The sequence below is a fragment of the Rhinopithecus roxellana genome, chromosome 3 (assembly GCF_007565055.1).
Source record: "Rhinopithecus roxellana isolate Shanxi Qingling chromosome 3, ASM756505v1, whole genome shotgun sequence".
Taxonomy (NCBI): Eukaryota; Metazoa; Chordata; class Mammalia; order Primates; family Cercopithecidae; genus Rhinopithecus; species Rhinopithecus roxellana.
Window position 1 is genome coordinate 10127690 of NC_044551.1, and position 20706 is coordinate 10148395.

General features: G+C 37.8%; 1 protein-coding gene across 2 annotated transcripts; it reads left to right on the forward strand.

Moving 5' to 3' along the window:
- Positions 1-1460: 1460 nt before the first annotated feature.
- Positions 1461-9418, forward strand: ESM1 (endothelial cell specific molecule 1). 2 transcript variants are annotated; one of them, XM_010386486.2, is made up of 3 exons: positions 1461-2026; positions 5109-5258; positions 7835-9418. In XM_010386486.2, exons 1-3 carry the CDS (start codon positions 1588-1590, stop codon positions 7936-7938), a joined length of 693 nt encoding a protein of 230 aa, XP_010384788.1. In that variant the 5' UTR covers positions 1461-1587; the 3' UTR covers positions 7939-9418. The 2 variants fall into 2 exon arrangements, with proteins under 2 accessions (XP_010384788.1, XP_010384789.1); XM_010386487.2 differs by lacking the exon at positions 5109-5258.
- Positions 9419-20706: the final 11288 nt, after the last annotated feature.

A 20706-nucleotide genomic window follows, 5' to 3' on the forward strand; every position in this document is an offset into this window, starting at 1 on the left:
TGAGGAGCAAATGAGTTAATGCATGTAAAATGTTTAAGCTATTAACAAATATTACCCATTATTGAAAACATCAGAGTGTGCCACCTGCTAAGTAAGTGCTTCTGGGGAGATAAAGTTAGAGTATTTCAAATTGGATTGTCATGAAAAATTTGGAAAATTTGGAAGCTAAAACTCTTGCTTTCATTTCCTACTACCTCAATTCTCTGTATTCTGAATTTGCTCTCTGTATCCCCCTAAAATTGCAAAAGCCAATCATCAAGTTACATCCAATGCCCACTATGCCTCATCTTCTAGGGGAAACAAGAATTTTAGAGGTCAGGTAGCCTAACACCATCAATTCTCAAAAGAGGAAGCTGAGGCCAAGAGAAATCCTGTGAATTTCTCACAGTTCATTTGTGACAGACCAAGAATTACCCATTTTACTGGGTTGTTATTTATTAGGTGACGGTGAATCTATATCTCTTTTGACAAGTGAGGGGGGGGCATGGAATTCGGCATGTGGTTGGTGTAAGAACTCCTCTCTCTCCTCTTTAACCTTGCTTAATAAGGCCCTGGCACAGTTGATATTTTAAGAGGGCTACTCTGTTTTCCCAGAGGGACCTAGGCACGGTGACCCTCTGTAGCATGCAGACCTTGTTTCCTGAGGGGTAATGTTTCCCTTGCCTGTGACTTGCCTCTTGGGGGCTGTGTTCTGATTTTCCTGCTGATCCACTTGTTGCCTGGGGCTGGCTGCCATGCTTGGCAGTTTTTAGCGAGGGCTCTGATAGATGCCAGGAGGTGAGGGGAAGGGCTCTGGGTGGACTCGATCACTGGACAAGCAGACTTAGTGATGGATGAGCCTTCCCCTGAGGAAGTTTTGGATCAGAAAAGTCCAACTGATAAGTTTTTCCAGAATTTAGTAACCCAGAAGCAGTGCCGAAAGAATCTTACTTCTCTTGTGGCTTTTTGTATTGATTTTAAAAGAAATTCTCAGAGGCAGTTCCACATTTTACTGGAAGCACAGCTACATCTACAATAGACTTAGATATATGTGACATGAATTGCTTTAGAAATAACATTTGAGGAGATGGGTGAGAGGAAGGAAGAGAGGGTCTTAAAAAATATCCCTATCAAAATATTTTCTTTCTTCTAAGTATTGAAAAGACGCAGTAAAACCCTTTCTTCTTTCAAATGATCTCATGGCTATTTATTGAGGGGAAATACCAAATGTTTATTATTTTTTTTGAAGAAGCTTCTTCGGTCCTGATGATTCATGTTGATATCATTTTCCTCCTGACTACAGAGGCTGTGAGACAAAGCTACACCTCAAGTGATATGCCAGGGTCAGAACAATTCCCGTCCTGAAGGAGGGTGTGCGACCTTCTTTATCCCTCCTTCACAGACGTCCTTGGGCCCTTGAGACGGATGTGAGTGAGTTTTTCAGTCCTCATGCAAAACAACCATCTAAACATAACAGATGACATCAGCTTGGGCTTTTCAATTCCTGGATGGCAGCAGCGTGTTAATCCAGCCTTCATCCTGGATTTCATAAACTAAAACAAGAGAGCCTGGCAGGAGGACAGCGCTGCTGCTGGGTTAAGGAAATTGATGACGGGAAAGCATGCGGGCAACCCAGTGTATAAAACTCATAAACGTGTAGGCAGAGGCTCAGCTACCAGTTTGGACGGCTGCTTCCCACCAGCAAAGACCATGAAGGGGGAGCTGAGCCGGAGGCAGCTTGGAAACATGAAGAGCATCTTGCTGCTGACGACGCTCCTCGTGCCTGCACACCTGGTGGCCGCCTGGAGCAATAATTATGCGGTGGATTGCCCTCAACACTGTGACAGCAGTGAGTGCAAAAGCAGCCCGCGTTGCAAGAGGACAGTGCTCGACGACTGTGGCTGCTGCCGGGTGTGCGCTGCAGGGCGGGGAGAAACTTGCTACCGCACAGTCTCAGGCATGGATGGCATGAAGTGTGGCCCGGGGCTGAGGTGTCAGCCTTCTAATGGGGAGGATCCTTTTGGTGAAGAGTTTGGTATCTGCAAAGGTAAAGAGTGATCCCTTACCTCTCCCCTCCCGGGGCACGCTGAGAGCTTTTAGCCAGCTTGGGAAGTGAGGTGGCTTTGCTCCTCAAGAGTAAGAGGGAAAAGGCAGGTGGATTCTTGACAAGGCACTACACAGGTATTGTCAAGGGTAGAGACAGAAGGATAGCTGCAAGTAGCAACTGAACCAGTGTGCAGGAAGGCACAGAAAGAAATGTGGCATTTTACTCGTTGCCTTAGGAGATCGCAAAAAGAAAGTTGCAATGGAAGATTTTGTTGGCTCCTTTTCTGGAAAACTTTAGAAACTTGACAGGTAATCTGTTATTGATGGCTTAGGTGCTCTCTCCTCTGCGAGGCAGCGATTACAAAGGTCTGCACGAGATAACCTCTTGGAATGGCTTCTAGCCCCCAGATTTAGTGATTCTTTGATCTTGAAAGGGTCCACAGGATGGAGGGCCACTCTCAAGATCAAATATTTCTGATAAACACAAATGCACTTTATGGAATAGAGTGAGCTTAAGTCATCTAACAAAATAACTCATTCTTCAAAGAGAGTTCCCTGAAGCATAAAACTAACCTCATCTGACTTTATAAAGGTTTTGGTCATCTGGAAAAATAGCAGATGGTGTTAAGACAAGGAAAAATAACAATAAAGAAAAATAAAAACTGGAAGTCTGTGAAGAATGAGGTTGACCACTAGTACACTTAAAGAAAAACTTCGTCAGGTTGAAATTTTAGCTAAATAATGTAGTTAAGTATTTGTAGAAATTATTTTAAACATAGTAACTGTAGTTTAAAATATTTAACATTTTAAAAGTGTTTAGAATAAAAAGAATGATGATTTAAAAATACTCTACCTATAGATATCTCATGATCTTATTATGAAGAGCTATTATTAAGAAGCAACACATGGTATAACCCCATCCATCAGTTGTATAATACAAGGAAGCTTTCTAAATTATAAAAAGGACTGAGAAATTTCTAAATAATTATTATGTTTTATGTATTTAATACATTTTTTTATGAATGATATTTATCCAGTATTGTGCTAATTTCATTAATTCTCCTACTTCTTAGACATATAATGTGTAAATTAATCATCTTTTAGTTTGCAAGACATACAAAATAAAAAAAAACAAATTCTTAAAGTATTAGGAGAGTTTTATTTTTTGCTCAGTTTATTTTTGTTTATATACAATCAGAAATAGAAAATTGAGGAAATATTTTGTTTGGTGAACACATATGCATGTTTCTTTCAACTGAATAGGATCCATATATTTTGTAAATTATGGGGCTTATTGACTAAGAAAACAGTACTTCACATAAGGAAATTAGGGAGGAAGTGGTTAACACAATCATACTTATGATATAGCGCGTATATGCAGTGGATTGCTTTTTCTCTTGGCATAATATGCCTTTGTACATGTGATGGTAAATGTACATTACATATAGGCAAAGAAACAAGCTGTGTGGCATCTGGAGTCTTTAGCACTGTAGTATTCTACTGAATGATCAAGATACTAAAAAGATATTTAAGATTGCTCTTTTTGGCTTTCTTCAGGTTGCTGATGAATCTAGTTTTAAGCATTTTTCTCTCTGCTGGAAATAGGAGACTTTGTGAGCCTTAGTAACTTGAGATAGAGATAATACATTTTGCCATCGTCTCCCTTCTTCAGCTTTTTAAAAGAACATCCACATGAAAACTGTAAACTTCAGCTGCATATCCAAATGTCTTCTAAATATTCAGATGTCTGTGAACATCTTGCCCAGATTAACAATCAGCAGCCAACACATATTTAACGAGCACTTACTATCTGCCCAGCACTGTTCAGTACATCAGGGGATACATTAAAAGTATCTCTGGGAATTTGGCTAAAGTTTTAGTTTTCAATATCACTGCAGGCACAGTCAAATCCCAATCCTGTGTGCTTTTCTGGAAGAGGCCTTTTCAGGATCCCTTTTTAAGATCTCTTCTTCCCAGCAAAGAGAACAGTGTTCAAAACCAGATTCCTCTGTGATCTGAACCACATTGAAAAGAGCACTCTTAGATCTCCTTAAAAAAAAGATATCTCATTGATGATCTACTTGGTCAGTCAGTGGAGTATTGACTGCTAGAGACTCAGATGGCTCACAATTTGTTCTTTACCCACCTGTGATTGTACGTTTACAAGGTATTTTCACAACAAGAGAATATTCTATATCTATTCTGCTGGCTTTTAAAGGTTGGTTAGTCTACTGAGATGCTGTTTATTCTAAAAACAGCATTTTAAATAATTTTATGCATTTTAAATAAACGACATTGCCCTCTTTATTTCAATGTAGGATGTTTTGGCATAAGTGTGAGCACTGGAGCTCTAAAAGCGTCTAGTTCTTGGTAGGTGTACAAACCTTCAAGGTGTATAAGCCCCGAGCTTTCTTGCTCATTTAGCATCTTGCATGTTAGCCTTGCAGAGGATTTTACTAGCGAGCCCTCTTAACTACTGAGGGAGTCAGGCAAGTTGTATGACATGCCGTTTGGACAAATAAGGAACTTGATGGGGGTTGGAGCAGATGGAGGATTGATTGCTTAATGCTGAGCTAGGATGATAGCTCTCTCACTGGTTAGTTTGAAGACCTTTCCTATACACTTAAAATAGTAAATTATCTGTGAATACAGTAGATTCAAAGATAGCATCACATTTTTAAAACTCCTTGAGGAGCTGATGCATATATGTCTGTTCAATTTTTCACCTTCGCTGTGCTGTTTCAGAGGTTATCTGTGAGAATTTATTGGTATCTAAGCAGAACATCACCAGAATGAAGACTGGTCCAAGGAGACTGGCTGTGTATAGCTGTCTTCAACTTAACTTTACATCATGACGCTAAGCCACTAAGCCTGAGACATCCATTATCTGGCCTTAATGTGTGATTTCGTATTTATGACTCAAAGTTTCAACTTTCAAATCCTGGGTTTGGAGAATTGGATTTTATTTTACATTCAAGTTTCATGAGGTTGGTTCAAATTGTAAGGCTATGCACACAGGGCTGTTAGGATGGAGACGTATTTACAACAAGCAGCGCCCTCTCCAACCTTTCGTTTGTCCCCAGACTGTCCCTACGGCACCTTCGGGATGGATTGCAGAGAGACCTGCAACTGCCAGTCAGGCATCTGTGACAGGGGGACGGGAAAATGCCTGAAATTCCCCTTTTTCCAATATTCAGTAACCAAGTCTTCCAACAGATTTTTTTCTCTCACAGGTAAGCACTGATTCTGGTATAAGCATTGGAACAATAGCCTCATTTCAGTGTGAATAACTTAGAAAATATCTGTGAGTAGAATAAGATGTGGACTGGAATGATTTTATTTCCTTTGCTTTACTCAGGGGAACGGTGGGTGGTAGCTGAGTTTAGTTGCTGTTGCTGTTTTCCAAAAAGAGCCCATCAATAATTTTGAGGTTTATATATAATTTATCATAAAGTTTACCTAGTTTAAATATGATTTATAGGAGGATAAATATGATTGATTACCAAAAATCTGTAATAAAAATAACCAACTGAGATATACAAAGTTTTTTAAATTCTTCAGTGATCTGTTTTATATATTTACTAGACAAAACTATTCCTCTCCCAACTTCACATAGAAAAAGTACTGTGAGGAATTTATTGGATAAGCTTTAAGAGTCAAGATAGAAAATATAGAACATTTGTTTTCTTTAACCAAATGAAAGCATTTAAATGGAATAATTCCAAGTGTGTGTTTTTATGGATTTTGGAGAGGGTAAGAAATAGTATCTGTGATTGAAATTTTGGAAATGAATGAAACTGTAGTAATATTCATGTGGTGCTTGTTAGTCCATGTGTATTTCTTACACAGGTGTTAGAATGTGACAAATGCACAACCTATGAGATGGTGCTATGTACATATTTGTTTATTTTGTTGAATAGATGGCTAGTACAGGAGAGTTCCATTAAACTGAAAGTAGCTCATTTAAAGCAACATGTATCACTAAAGTTTAGGCCTCCATTGCACAGAATGGTGACTGCAATGAATAATTACTGTATATTTCAAAATTGGTAAAAGAATACATTTTAAATGTTACCATCACAAAAAAATAAGTATGTGAGGTGATGGTTATGCTACTTAGTTTGATTTCATCATTCCACAGTGGAAATATATATCAATCATATTGTATCCCAAATATATACAATTTTTGTCAATTAAAAACTATATTTTAAATTATAAAAAATAAACAAATAAGTAATAACCCCAACATGTAGTCACAGAGACTGCTAGTATCAACACACTATATACTTTTTTTTCCCACCACAACTATAAATAACAATTCAAGTCCATTATTGTTTAGTTTCTGTTTTTGGTCTTTTGCACTTCAAATTAATAAAATATAAACTATTTGGCAAAGGTACTTTTTTTCTAATTTTACCTCCTTATGTACGGATCAACTAAACATGTTACAATGAAGGGGAAATGTTATGCTTTTAAGTGAATTATTAGTTTTAAGTATGGTGATGCCCATAACAATACTTACATTATAGGTTACACAAAAATATTTCCACATCAAAATTAGGCACTGAGATTCTTATCAGAAATATTTGAAAAAAGCAGTCAGTTTTCTCTATTTTCTGACCTAGGGCATTTCCTTTCATTAGCTAAAGGTGCAACCAGCAAAAGATGATTATTAGTGTGATCTTGGTAAACCTTAGTCGGGTCCAGGATGGAGAGCAGAATACCCTAAGGACCTCTTGGAGAGGTCCTTTGTAGTCTAGGGGCCTCCGTAGTCTACATGTGTCTTTGAGACTACATGAGACTTCCAGGTTCATGCTCTGGAGTTTACAGGATAAGGCTTAGGCTTCACTTCTGACACAGGCTTCACATCACCTCTGCACAAACCTGTTTGGGCCCAGCCTTTGAGAGCAGGCTAAATGGCTGCAAGCTTCACCAGCGCTAGGACCCCCAGAGCACGAGCTTGTCTTCTCCACTTTTCCATCTGCTGGCTACAGCACTCTTGTCAAATGTGCTTCCTGTCCCCAGTGTTCCACATGGCGTTTTTTTTTTTTTTTTGGCAGTGAGCTTCCTAAGTTGGGAATTCACAAGTAACTTTTTGTGCAGGAGTGTCTTGGGGGAGTAGGATCTGGAATGTTTCATGGACTTACATATAGTTGTCTGCTGGGCCACACTAATCTTCTTAAAGTGTTCCATATCAGAATGTGCACTGCCAAAGCAAGCACACCTCACTACTCCTAGAAGTAGAAAATTTCATTTTAGCAAATTTCAAATATTATAAACTTTTTTCATATGTAGAGTGAGAAGTGTCTTTTTGAAAGTTCTACCCATTGGTCTGCCTTTTGCCTTCCAGATGCAACAAAAGTTAATCTGTCTTTCATACTGGTTAGTGTAAGAATCTAACTTGAGACCTGTTTGTGCAACATTTGCCTATTCCATAAGTATTTATTAAGTGCCTACTGTGTGGCAAGCACTGTCCTAAGTGCTGGAGATATAGCAGTGAGCAAAATAAAGTCCCTACCTTTGTGAAACTGGAATTCTAGTGGTGGAGTGAGATAATACAGGGGAAAAAGAGACAAATGCATGTAGAAGATAATGTCAGGTGATGATAGGTATACAAAGAGAAGTAATTCAAGGGGTGCTATTGTATATAGAGGTGCTCACTGATACAGAGCAGTGAATACAATTAGCATGGAATCTTAAATTGATTAAAGATTTCATTGTAAATTCCATGTAAAACAAAATAAAGCAAAACTGTGCTGTCTTTGAGCTGTAGACGTTTGGATATGATTTGTATTCTGTCTACTTTCAGAGCATGACATGACATCTGGAGACGGCAATGTTGTGAGAGAAGAAGCTGTGAAAGAGAACGTTGCCGGGTCTCCCATAATGAGGAAATGGTTAAATCCACGCTGATCCCGGCTGAGATTTCTGAGAGAAGGCTCTATTTTTGTGATTGTTCAACACACAGCCAACATTTTAGGAACTTTCTAGATTATAGCATAAGGACATGTAATTTCTGAAGACCAAATGTGATGCATGGTGGATCCAGAAAACAAAAAGTAGGCTACTTACAATCCGTAACATCCATATGACTGAACACTTGTACGTATTTGTTAAATTTTTGAATGCATATAGATTTGTTAAATGTGTGTGTATAGTAACACTGAAGAACTAAAAATGCAATTTAGGTAATTTTACATGGAGACAGGTCAACCAAAGAGGAAGCTAGGCAAAGCTGAAGACCACAGTGAGCCCATTAGTTCTTTGACTTTGATGTACATTAATGTTGGGATAGGGAATGAAGAGTTAAGAGCAGGAGAAGGTGGGGAGGGGGTGGGAGTGGGAAGTATAATATTTAGCCCTTCCTTGGTAGGTAGCTTCTGTAGAATTTAATCGTACTTTTTTTTTTTTTTTTTTTTTTACTTTGGGAAAAGTAAAAACAAAACAACCAGAAAACCCCTGAAGGAAGTAAAGTGTTTGAAGCTTATGGAAATTTGAGTAACAAACAGCTTTGAATTGAGGGCAATTTCAAAAGGCTGCGGATGTAGCTCCCAGGTTACCTGTATCTGAAGGATGGTTCTGGGGCAGAGGAAACACATATACTTCCATAAATGGCTTTAACGTATGCCATGTCAGAGATAAATCTAAGAAGTATTTTACCCACTGGTAGTTTGTGTGTGTATGAAGGTAAATATTTATATATTTTTATAAACAAATGTGTTAGTGCAAGTCATCCTCCCTACCCATATTTATCATCCTCTTGAGGAAAGAAATCTAGTATTATTTGTTTAAAATGGTTAGAATAAAGCTATGACTCTATAAGATTTTCAAACATCTGAGGCATGATAAATTTATTATCAGTAATTTTAGTAATAATAACCGTAGTAAGAGTAAGAGAAACCTAGAAAAATAGAGTCACTCTGGATTTCAAAAATGTCAAAAAATGAGCTACAGAGGGTCTTTATTTAAACAGAAGTGCCGTGACTTAGGTGAATTTTCAATTTCAAGTAGAAAATAACTTTTTAGGAGGTTTGGAAAAAAAGAGTCAATTTTCAGCAGAAAACGTGTCAACTTTAAAATATAGTTTATTTTCATATTTTTTTCTTTTAAACTTGGTTGATAAGTGGAATTAGGAGTATATTTGAAAGAGTCTTAGCACAAACAGGACTATTGTACTAGATGTTGTTAGGAAATATTTCAGAAGTATTTTATTTGAAGTGAAGAACTTATTTAAGAATGATTTCAGTATTTACCTGTATTTTATTCTTGAAGTTGGCCAACAGATTGTGACTGTGTGTGGGAAGGCCTTTGAATGTAAAGCTGCATGAGCTGTTAGGTTTTGTTTTAAAAGGACAAGTTTATTATTGTTCAATAAAAAGAACAAGATACAGCTTCTCTGTGTTGATTTGTGATTTTGTTAAATTGCTAAGTTATTTTAACAATTCATTCTACAAATAAGAACTCTCATGCATATTAAAGGACAAGTTCTTCAACAGAATTTTCTGCTCTGGATAAGCTTCTTCTATCAAAACTGGGGGTCAGGATATTTGCTTCTCTGCCTCACATTTTTGATCTACTCATTTTTTAGAGCTTCCTAACAGTAGGTCCCAATATATTAACTCATTCTGCAAAACAACAACAAAAGGTAAACACTTCTGTTGGCATCATTAGTTAGCTGCAGAGCTAAGGCTTGAAATAATCATTTCTATTTTGCTACCTGGATAGCGCTTGAGGTCCTAGACTTAGAGCATTTTTCCTTCTTTGTTTTGTAATATCTTCCTGGATTTTGACATTTTCAATGGTAGAAACTTTGCCATTAAACAGCTACTGAGTGCTCCTTTGCACTCTTCCACGTTCTGTGAGGAAACCCCTTATAATTAAATCTCAATCAGTTGTTAGCTGTTTGACTGAAGATTACAGCTCTAAAAACATTGAGCAACTTTTACTTTCATCATTTTAGGTTTCTCACTCATGCTCCCACTCATAATTAATACTAGCATTTTATTTTCATATATTTGCTAATATTTTTGAAGGTGGTTACTTTTTAGAAAACATAGCCAAAGACAAACCTTTCGGTACCTATGGAAGAAAAGATTATTTTACAACTTTGAAGCTTGAGTATTGTATTCAAGAACAGTATACATTCATTCAGCCTTGTGGGCAAATTATGAAAACATTTTAGGTGAATTGATAAAAATGCTAAAAAAAAGTCTATATAAGAAAAAATCCCGTTTGCTTGAATTAATATATTTTGTAAGATGGTAGGAATTGGGTGTGAATGAGACACAAAGTTACATGAATGCCAGATATTTACATTTTTATTAACTGAAAATCTCCACTTTCACGTATGTGCGAGAAAATTTGAGGCTACTCTGTCAGGGAGTGAGGTTATTTAAAGATCTGCCCTCTTGGTTTGAAGCCTGGGCCACAGTCCAAATGCTTCTTTGAGGAAGTGTGGAACAAGAGCTAGACTGGAGCAGGACTGGCCTCTGTTTCGGGCTCTGCAGTAACCACCTGTGTGACCATGGGCAATAAAATCAGATGAAAGTGGGCCCATTTGCTCTGAGTGGCAGGCATGTTTTCTAGCTGCCAACTTCATGGTACTGGGGGCTCTTCCTGGTTTTCACCCCAAAAGCTAGGACCTGTCTATCCCAAATTGCTCTGCAGTCTTACAACTAATCTTCATAGAAGTGGTCTCCAAAATCTTTGGATCTGTACACCCCGACTGCATATTTTGCGAGTGTAAAATTTTTTTGAGCATGTACTTTCAAACTATATACACACTATCGTATTAATATATTGTGTTCGTTATAAAACATACACTCAAACTAGACATTTTTTAAATGAAGAGATAAGAGATATAAATAGAAGTTTTGAAATTTTTTTCCCACACTTCAATGGAACATTCCAGAAAACACTTGGGAAACAAGAAAATTCCATAGATCAATGGGCCCAATCTCATTTGATATTGGAGAGAAACTAAGCTGAGGCACAATAAATATTTCTAGAATGAATGGATGCTTGGATGAATGAATGGGTGGATAGGTATATAGATGAAGGTAGGAAGGATGGATAGGAAGAGGGATGGATGAGTATTGCATGAATGGATGACTGAAGGGATGATTGGTGGAAGGATGGATGAATGAACGAATAAAGGGATGGATGGATGAGTGAATGAATAAAGGATGGATGGGTGAAGGAATGGAATAAATAAAGCATGTAACAGGCCCTGTGTCTTCACCAGAGCAGCAGCTACTCAAGAAGAAGACAGCCTTTCCTCCCCTTTCACCTGCCAGATCCCTGACTGCCCAGATACTTACCCTTCCTGTTGGGTTGTGAGGTGATTGAAAATGTTGAGGGCCTACACAAGTTAGTGAATCTGACAAATAGAATTGTTCAAAGCAACAAAGACAGGAAGTGCTTCTCCCTCAGGCATTGCGGATATCACCAGTGGTAGCAAAAAGGGTAAGGTAATTCTCATAGTCAGACCAGGTTGTCATTTCCTGTGAAAGGCAATTTGGGAGGACTGCTCTTGCATCCTGCATTTTACTCCCTCTTTCACCCTGGTCTCCCTAGGCATAAAGGATCTATAGGTGTCATTCAACACCATGCAGATATTTAGAGGGAGAAGTGATTATTTCTGATTTCCCATCAGTTATCCTAGTCATTAAACTGAGACCTAGCATTAAAAGGGTGCCTGACATAGAGTAGTGGTTCTCCAACTTTAGCATGCATCAGAATCACCTGAAAGCCTGCTAAAACACGTATTGCTGATTCAGTAGGTTTGAGGTGGGGTCCAAGCATTTTCCATTTTAACAAATTCTCAGGTGCAGATGCTGCTGGTCTAGGGATTTATACTTTGAGATACAAGAAAATCTAGATTTGTTTAGAAAGGAGATAAACTAAGGGGTGATCAAAACTAATCATTGTTGACCTTATGAAAGAATGCATTGCAGTATATCATAACTAGCTGGTACACTTCATTTTTTGGAAAACTCTTATTTTAGAGGAGGGGGCAGGGTCTTGCTCTGTTGCCCAGGCTGGAGTACAGTAGCACAATAACAGCTCACGCTAACTTCAAACTCCTGAGCTCAACTGATCCTTCCCCCTCAGCCTCCTGAGTAGATAGGACTACAGGCACAGACCACCACACCCAGCTGGTTAAATTTTTTTTTTTTTTTTTTGTAGAGACAGGGTCTTATTATGTTGCCCAGCTAGTCTTGAATGCCTAGCTTCAAATGATCCTCTTGCCTCATCTCCCAAAGCCTGGGATTGCAGGCATGAACAACTATGTCTGGCCTGTTTGAAGATTCTTAATTGTTTAAGCTGCTGAGAAGTCAGAGAAACTTTAAGCTAAACTGTGGGAACTTTGTGGGGACAAATAGAGGAAGAACACAAAAGGAGGATGGAAGTGGAAGAACCAGAGACTTGGGAAGTAATCAAGTAATATAGTCTCATAGAAAAAAACGGCATTCAAGAAGAGTGAATGGTGTCATGTGTCATGGAGAGAAAAGGCAGAACCAGAGTCCTTAGGTAGGCCCTTGTGACCACAGTGGGGCAGTGTCCACGGGGAGATTGGGTGAAAGGCAGACAAGGGTATGAATGCTGCATGGGAGGTGGGCACTTTTTCAGAAGGTTGTCTGGGAAGGACAAAGGTTTAGTTTGCAATTAAAGAGAAAACAGAGTTACAAAGGGAGTTTCTTTCTGTTCACCCCAAAGCCCCACCCCCATGATTAGAGAGACACCATTCCAAGGTCAGGACCACCAGTCAAAATGAAGATAGGGACTTTATGTAGCGACGATATAGTTTGATTTGCTTACTTGAATTGGTTTATAAAATTCCACTTAAATCAACTTTTGAGACATAACACTCACAAAATAGATGCATTGATACACTTCCCAGCCCCTGAGAGAATATAGGCATGCATGGTAGTCTCTTATCGGACTCCAGAAGAAGGCCCCAAGGAAATCTAGTCTAAACCTTTTATTTTACAGATGAAACACCTAGATCCAAATAAATTCAGTGATAAAATCTCGTGCATAGTGGTGAAAACTCTACTAATTAACATCGTCCCACGTGTAGTCATTTAATTTTTAAAAATGAAAATATCAAAAATTTTTAGTTTACGTACTCTATATTTTAAAATATATGTACATATGTAGGCTTTAAAAAGTATACATTCTTTTTTTTTTTTTTTTTTTTTGAGACAGTCTCACTCCATTAACCAGGCTGGAGTGCGGTGGCACCATCTCAGCTCACTGCAACCTCCATCTCCCGGGTTCAAGCCATTCTCATGTCTCAGTCTCCCAAGTAGCTGGGAATACAGGCACGTGCCACCATGCCTGGCTAGTTTTTGTATTTTTATAGAGATGGGGTTTCGACATGTTGGCCAGGCTGGTCTTGAACTCCTGACCTCCAGTGATCTGCCCGTCTTGGCTTTTCAAAGGGCTGAGATTACAGGCGTGAGCCACTACACTCAGCCCAAAAAGTATACATTCTTTTGTGTAGAAATTCCACTTCCATGATTTTATTCTAAGGAAATACTTGGTTAAAGTGTGCATAAATGTGTATACAATAAATGTTACAACATTTTTATAGTATTGAAAAATTGCTATTGGCAAATAATCTGAAAAGGTCATCGATACAGCATTGGTTAAAAAAAAGACAGTATAGCCAAGAATTGAATATAATTTAGACATTGAAAATGATGAGGTACATATATCACGAATGATGATGTACAATGTGTTAATTCCAAAGCAGAGAGAGACCATATACTCAGTTCTGGTCATTGGTCAGGTAGTGTGGCTGCCAGAAGGAGTGCACATCATCTTTCTTGACTACACCACAATCAGAGTGTGGACTACTAGATTTTCATGACTCCCTTCCCCCTAATTTGAGAGCAGCTGTTTTTTTAAAGTAACACTTTTATCAGATTTCCCTAAAACATTCACCTTAATAGTCATGGAAATAACAATTCTCTTGCATTACTAGCTTACTGATGTATGTAATATTTAATTAAGTTATATAACAGTGATAACTGCACAAACAGGTTTGGGAATAAATGCAACAGACTCAGTATGCTTTTAAAATTTTTTAATGGATACATAGTATTTGTACATTTTTATGGGGTGCATGTGATATTTTGCTACATGAGTAGAAAGTGCAACAATCAAGTCAGGGAATTTAGGGTATCATCTTGAGTGTTGGGTGCATGTGATATTTTGCTACATGTGTAGAAAGTGTAATGATCAAGTCAGAGTATTTAGGATGTTCACCATCCTGAGTGTTTATCATATTTATATGATGGGAACATGTCAAGTCCTCTTTTCTAGCTATTTTGAAATATACAATACATTATTGTTAACTACAGTCACCCTACTCTGCTATCCAACATTGAGGCTTATTTCTTCTGTCTAACTCTGTTTGTATCCATTAACTTACCTCACTCTTTGTCCCTACCACTTGCTCCCAATCCTTCCCAGTCTCTCATTCTACTCTCTACTTCCATGAGATGAGATTTTTTTTTTCTTTTTCCTCCCACATATGAGTCAGAACATGCAATATTTGTCTTTATGTGCCTGGTTTATTTAACTTAATATAATGTAAAGGCTGTTGGTAGGAATGTAAATTTGTATGGCCATTACAGAAAACAGCATGGAGATTTCTCAAAAAACTGAAAATAGAACTACCATATGATCCAGCAGTCCCATTACTGGGTATTTACTTATCCAAAGGAAAAGAAATCAAGGGAAAATATATCAATGGGATACCTGCATCCCAATGTTTGTTGCAGCACTGTTCACAACAGCAGAGATATGGAATTAACCTAAGTGTCCATCAACGAATGAATGGATAAATAAACTGTGATATATAAATGTGTATATATAATATATAATATATATGACGATATATAATGTGTAAATATAATATATAATGTTATATATCATTATATATCATGAGATATATAATATATAATGGATATATTGTATACATATATATATATAATGGAATACTACTCAGCCATGTAAAGAATGAATTCTGTCGTTAACATCGACATGGATGGAACTGGAGGACACTATGTTAAGTGAAATAAGTCAGGAACAGAAAGACAAATATCACATGTTCTCATTCATATGTGGGAGCTGAAAAAGTTGATCTCTTGGTATATTTTTAATTCAACAGTGGTAGTGCAAGTAACAGGTACATCCCGGGTGGGGCGTGGTTGGGGAGTGCCGCCAGCCTCGTTCTTCAGTGTACTCCATGTATGTCGATACTTGTGTGTTTTGGGGGAGAGAATGGACATAGATGGTGATTTCAGTGAGATGATTAAGTGAAGTTTGCCTACAAGCACTTCTACTTATATTAAGCAAAAAAAGCTAAGGTACAATGCCATATGAATAATCTTATTTTTGTGAAAAAATATTTAAATGGATATAAATCAAGGTGTTATCAATGACACTTATTTTATTCTTTATATTTTTAGCTGTTTTCTGAAATTTTTGCAGTTATTTTATAATTAGGAAAAATGGAGCTCATTTTATTCTTTATATTTTTAGCCGTTTTTTAGCCGTTTTCTGAAAATTTGTAGTTACTTTTATAATTGGGAAAAGAAAAGTTCTGTCCATTTTTGAAAATGTAGGTTGCAACATGAAAACAAATCAGTGGTTTGCTACACAAAAAGTGACTTAAGAACATGATCCTATATTTCAGTAGTTTTGAGATGTGTTTTTTCATCTTGGCACATTGTTAGATATGGAAATAGAATTTCAAATTAAGTAAATGTAGAGAATTCTAGTTTTCTAGTAAATGCTAGAAAGGCTGCAAAGCACATGTGCATACATTGCAACTGTCTTCTGGAACATATCCTTGGTTCAACAGAAGCAATGCCTGTGAATCCTTAGATTCTCTGGACCAAATTTTAAATTACAATGTACCTTCTGCACCTATGCACAGAAGAGCTATCTGCTTCAGCGGGTGACCCAGGCTACCAGTTTTAAAAGTATTTCCTGACACCTGTGAAGTTGGTAAATATTTCCTGTTTCTGTTGTGTCTAGAGAAAACAGGAATTAACAACTTGGAAGCAATTATTAAACACACATCGTGAATGACCTCTCCTGGACAGTTCCCACTATATGAAGTTCTCATTTTCTTAAAATCTGTCGTAACATATTTCTCCTGAGGGAGAAAAATAATTGTCATAATAATCCAATAGTCGATTGAGTGGTGGAAGATGAACCTTATACCCAGGAGGAATGGTACCTATGTTAGCTGTGAGATTTGTGGAATTTAAATATAAATCCCATTGCAAGTTTTCCAAAGTAAGCAAAACCGACTAAGAGAGCAACGGATATCCTAATGATGGCTCTGAGCTAATTATACGTAATTAGCCTATTTAAAAAATATTTTTTGGTCATCTTAAAGTACTGTGGAAGGACAAGGACTCTAGTGTTTTTGAGTCAGAGGGAAGCAGGACTCACCTACTGCACTACTCAGTAGCTATTGGCCTCAGATGGGTTATTCAATCGCAATGCCTCTCAGTGTCTTGTGTGTGAAGTGTGGGTAACGGCTCATGTGCAAAGTTGTAAGAATCTTTGCACATGTTCTAGGTATGCCAGTGAATTCTAACACTGTGTCTGCCATATCTTAAGCTTTCCATAGATGGCAGATAATTCGTGTTATTATGAAAACCAACCTCATTTTTTTGTATTTTAAGTGTCCAATAATTTGCCACAAGACTGAAATACTTAAAATATTTTACATTTTCTATTCAAGATGACTAGATAAAGAGATTGAAGAAGATCTACTAACTTCTTAGCAAACTTGAAGATATCCATAAAAAGAAAATTGGAATGAGTGAAATTCAATTAATATCATTTGAAACTCTCACAATTCTACAAGAGAAGTGACTATTTTTAAAGAACAAATAATAGCGTTCTATTTAAATCTCCACACAATTATTAGCATGCTCTTGAGAAAAAAGAAAAAAAAAGCACAATGCTTCAGGAGAATGCAAGGGACCCCTACAGATGTGGCACACTTCCCTGTGTGTTATTTTTAGTCTTCTATTCCTGCCTTTTATTTTGGGACTTGGCCCGCTTCCTTTGTAGTTTCCCCTTAACTTGCTCATACCTTTCTTTCTTATATAATGCATTTTAAGCTACTCTTTTTTTTTTTTTCACCTCTCAAAGGAAATTCAAGGAATGTTGGCCAGTTCAGGAACTCCTGCTAGTCTTGGCACCAGCAAAGTTCTTGGTTTGAAAACAACCTAGGGAATCCGGGATCGTGGTTGACTTTCCAGTTATTTAATGCATCAGAGCTGCTGACAGATCTGAGACTGGAGAGAAGTAGATTTTGAATACCATTTCATGAAGTTGTTTCATGGCTTATAGAAACGAGAGGAATTTGAAAATGGACTCTGTTTACGATAGATTGATATAAAAGCAATATCCAGTTTTAAAATTTAGGAGACAGCCGAGTAAGTCTAATTCAGGGCTATTTAATCTTTTACCGATTAGCAGTTAGTCAGACAGTCTTGGAGGAGGAACGTTCATTCTGCACTACGTAAATGGAAGCAGAGTGAGAAGATGAAAAGTTATGGTTCCATTTTTAAGAAGCCCTGTGGGGAAGCTGTGGAGATGGAACATAGAAAACTGGAATAGCTGTAGAGATAGAACAAAGAATACTGAAAGGCAAAGGTGCATAGTTTAATCATGTGTGGTAGTTTATGGTTCTTTGGATGGAAGTGAAACAAAGCAAAAGAGTGAAAAAACTCTGACTAACTTCAACAACAATGTAATTTATTTGAAGGTATGGGATGCCTCCCAAAATGGAAAAAAAATAACAAAAACAAAACACCTGTTGAATCAACTGGTTTGGCGAGTACAGGGCAGCATGGGAGGTGCAGGTGGCAGAGCTGATAGGTATTTTTGCCAGATTGTTGCCGCTGAGATAAAGAACTACAGTTGCTTTGTTTGTATTCCAGTGCTGCTCCATGGCTCCAAGGCTCTTTGAAGCTCTTCTTTGGGTTAACCTCAGGCCTGGTGGCCTATTTTAGTGAATAGCTCAACTGTGACAAATATTCTTCCTTGTAGATGGATTTCATTTTTCGATGTAGTCAAAACCACTTAGAGTGCTGTCTGGCCAATGAGATGTTCATTAACTTGGGCAGTACTGTTTTGGTGAAAACCAAGATGTATGTAGGGGAGGAAAAATAATTTTCTGTCTACCCTTTGTAGTTCTTGACTGGGACTCTCTGTGACAAAGGACAGATCAATAACAGAAAAACAGCAGTTTAATAACATATATACATGAGAGATAACCCAGAAAAATGAGTACATTTTTAGAGTAGATCTCAAACAGGTGTCTTAGACTTCAGGCTGAAATACCATCATTTGCTGAAACAAGGAAAGGAGAGTATGGGGAAAGACCCAGTGAAGATGAGATGGCCAGGAAAAGCACTATAAAATGAGGGCCTGTTTTGCAGATGTAAATTGATGCCTTCTCCGTTGATTATGAGTCTCTGGTGATTTAGCCATATTTCTCTTCCTGGCACAGAGACAGAAAGACGCCCCAACAAATGCAGACTTTCCTTATAGACGTAAATTTCTCTTATAAAAATAGGGTAACTTTTCAGAGCTACTCCTGTGTTGGCTGTCTTCCAAAATAACCAGCTCAAAATAATCCTTGTGCCAAAGAGGCATATTTAGGGTGACATATTCTGGTCTCCTACAGTCATATTTTGGGGTGGCATGCCCTGAACCCCATCATGTATATATAAGATGATAATTAGGAGTAGAATTTAGGCAGGAAGGAGTGCTCTGGGGGACCAAGAAACTTGCCCTGTGATTTTGCGGAGTTAGGAAATAGGGGCCCACCTGAAGTCACCTGCGTTAATGGCGCTTTTGGAAGAAGCACCAGTGTGTTTCTCAAGTGTCTTTGGAGTTGGATGAAACTCCTCAATGGATGGAGCAGGGGGCATAGATGGAACCAGTGTCAGGGAAGGGCTGGACCATTGGGGAATGGGTGGGGGAAGCAGTCACTTTTCGGCTCCCCTTTACTTGTCTCAGCATCTGACCAGTGATTTTTTAAACTTAAATGATTTATTGGGTGTCAAAGACAAAAGCATTATTATTCACAATTGCTTTAAGGCAAAGACTTATTTAGTATCAATGATTTTCTCTTCTTTCTCTTGAAGTATGTTTTAAAAAACTCTCTTCCTGTCAAACCCACCTAAATGGCTGCAACTTATGCTCAAACAGGACAGAAAACATATAATATAAATATATACATATTGAGGGAGAGATTGATAAAGTAAAGGTGATAAAACATTAAGATTTAAATAATCCTTACAAAGGGTATATGGGTCTTTTTTTCCTATTTTTGAAACTTTTCTCTCTTTCTGAAATTGAGTCAAACTAAACGTTAGAAAATGATCATTGATACCCATTTGTTCACCCATTCAATGTTGCTTCCTTTTCCTCCTTGTCTTTACAATAATTATGTCAATATAACACCTGTGAAAAACTTTGAAAAGCTGCCACTCTTAGGAAATATGCTTGGAATGGTGCTGCCCCCTTGATCCATGTCCTATAGTTTGAAGGAGGCCCTACATACACTGCGCCCCTATCTCTCAGTCTGCGTGGGAGCGGTGACACCCAGAAGCAACGGGAAAGGCCGAGGTCTGCCTCATTAAGGTGCTAGAACAACTGCTTTTGCAGGTGGAAGTGAAGCAGTGCCTGGGAGGACCATGTCAAGACTGGCTCCGAACTCCTGTAGCAAGTAAAGGCAATGGTTAGAGGTGTGCACACCCAGGTGACATAATATGTCAGGGATGCTGGGGAGGAGTTCCCAGGGTAGATGCAAGGCTCTTTTTAACCCTATGATCATTGTCACTTGTAAAGTACCACATCTAGTCAATGTTAGTCTTCTTTTATGTGCAATTACTTTCCAGGCAGTAAAAAGAAGGAATTAGCTATGTTTATCTATTTTGTTCCTATTCAAGCAAGATTGATAAACCATTTTCAGAGGAATACTTTAGTTGATAGGGAGACTGTTATACAGATGGTTCTTGACTTACAATGGTTCAATTTACGATTTTTTGACTTTACAAACTTGTGAAAGCAATACCCATGCAGTAGAAACCATACTTTGAATACCCATACAGATATTCTATTTCCTGCTTTTAGTACAATATCCAATACATTTCATAAGACTTTCAACACTTTATTATGTAATGGGCTTTGTATAGATGATTTTGCTCTAACGTAAGTGTTGTGAGCACATTTATGGTAGGCCAGACTAAGCTGTGATGTTCAGCAGGTTAGATGCACTAAATGCATTTTCAACTTAACGATATTTTCAACTTACAATGGGTTTATTGAGGCTAACTCCACCATATGTAGAGGAAAATTTGTGTTTCCATCTTTGTGGGTTGGTGGCGGTTACAGAGACTGTCCTGGTATGTCAAGGTTGTAATTATGAAATTCTGGAATTTCAGGATGAGTGAGAATGTTTAGACCTGACTTAATGAAGTATGACGGCTTGATGGGTGAAAATTCAGGTGGAAAAACTGGGTCAGAGTTTTCACTTCTCCTGGAGTCTGTTTTCTTGTCCTTGAGTGTGGACTTAGCTGCCCTCATTTAGTCTTTTATGTGTTTTGAAGTAAGGAGAGGAAAGGTATG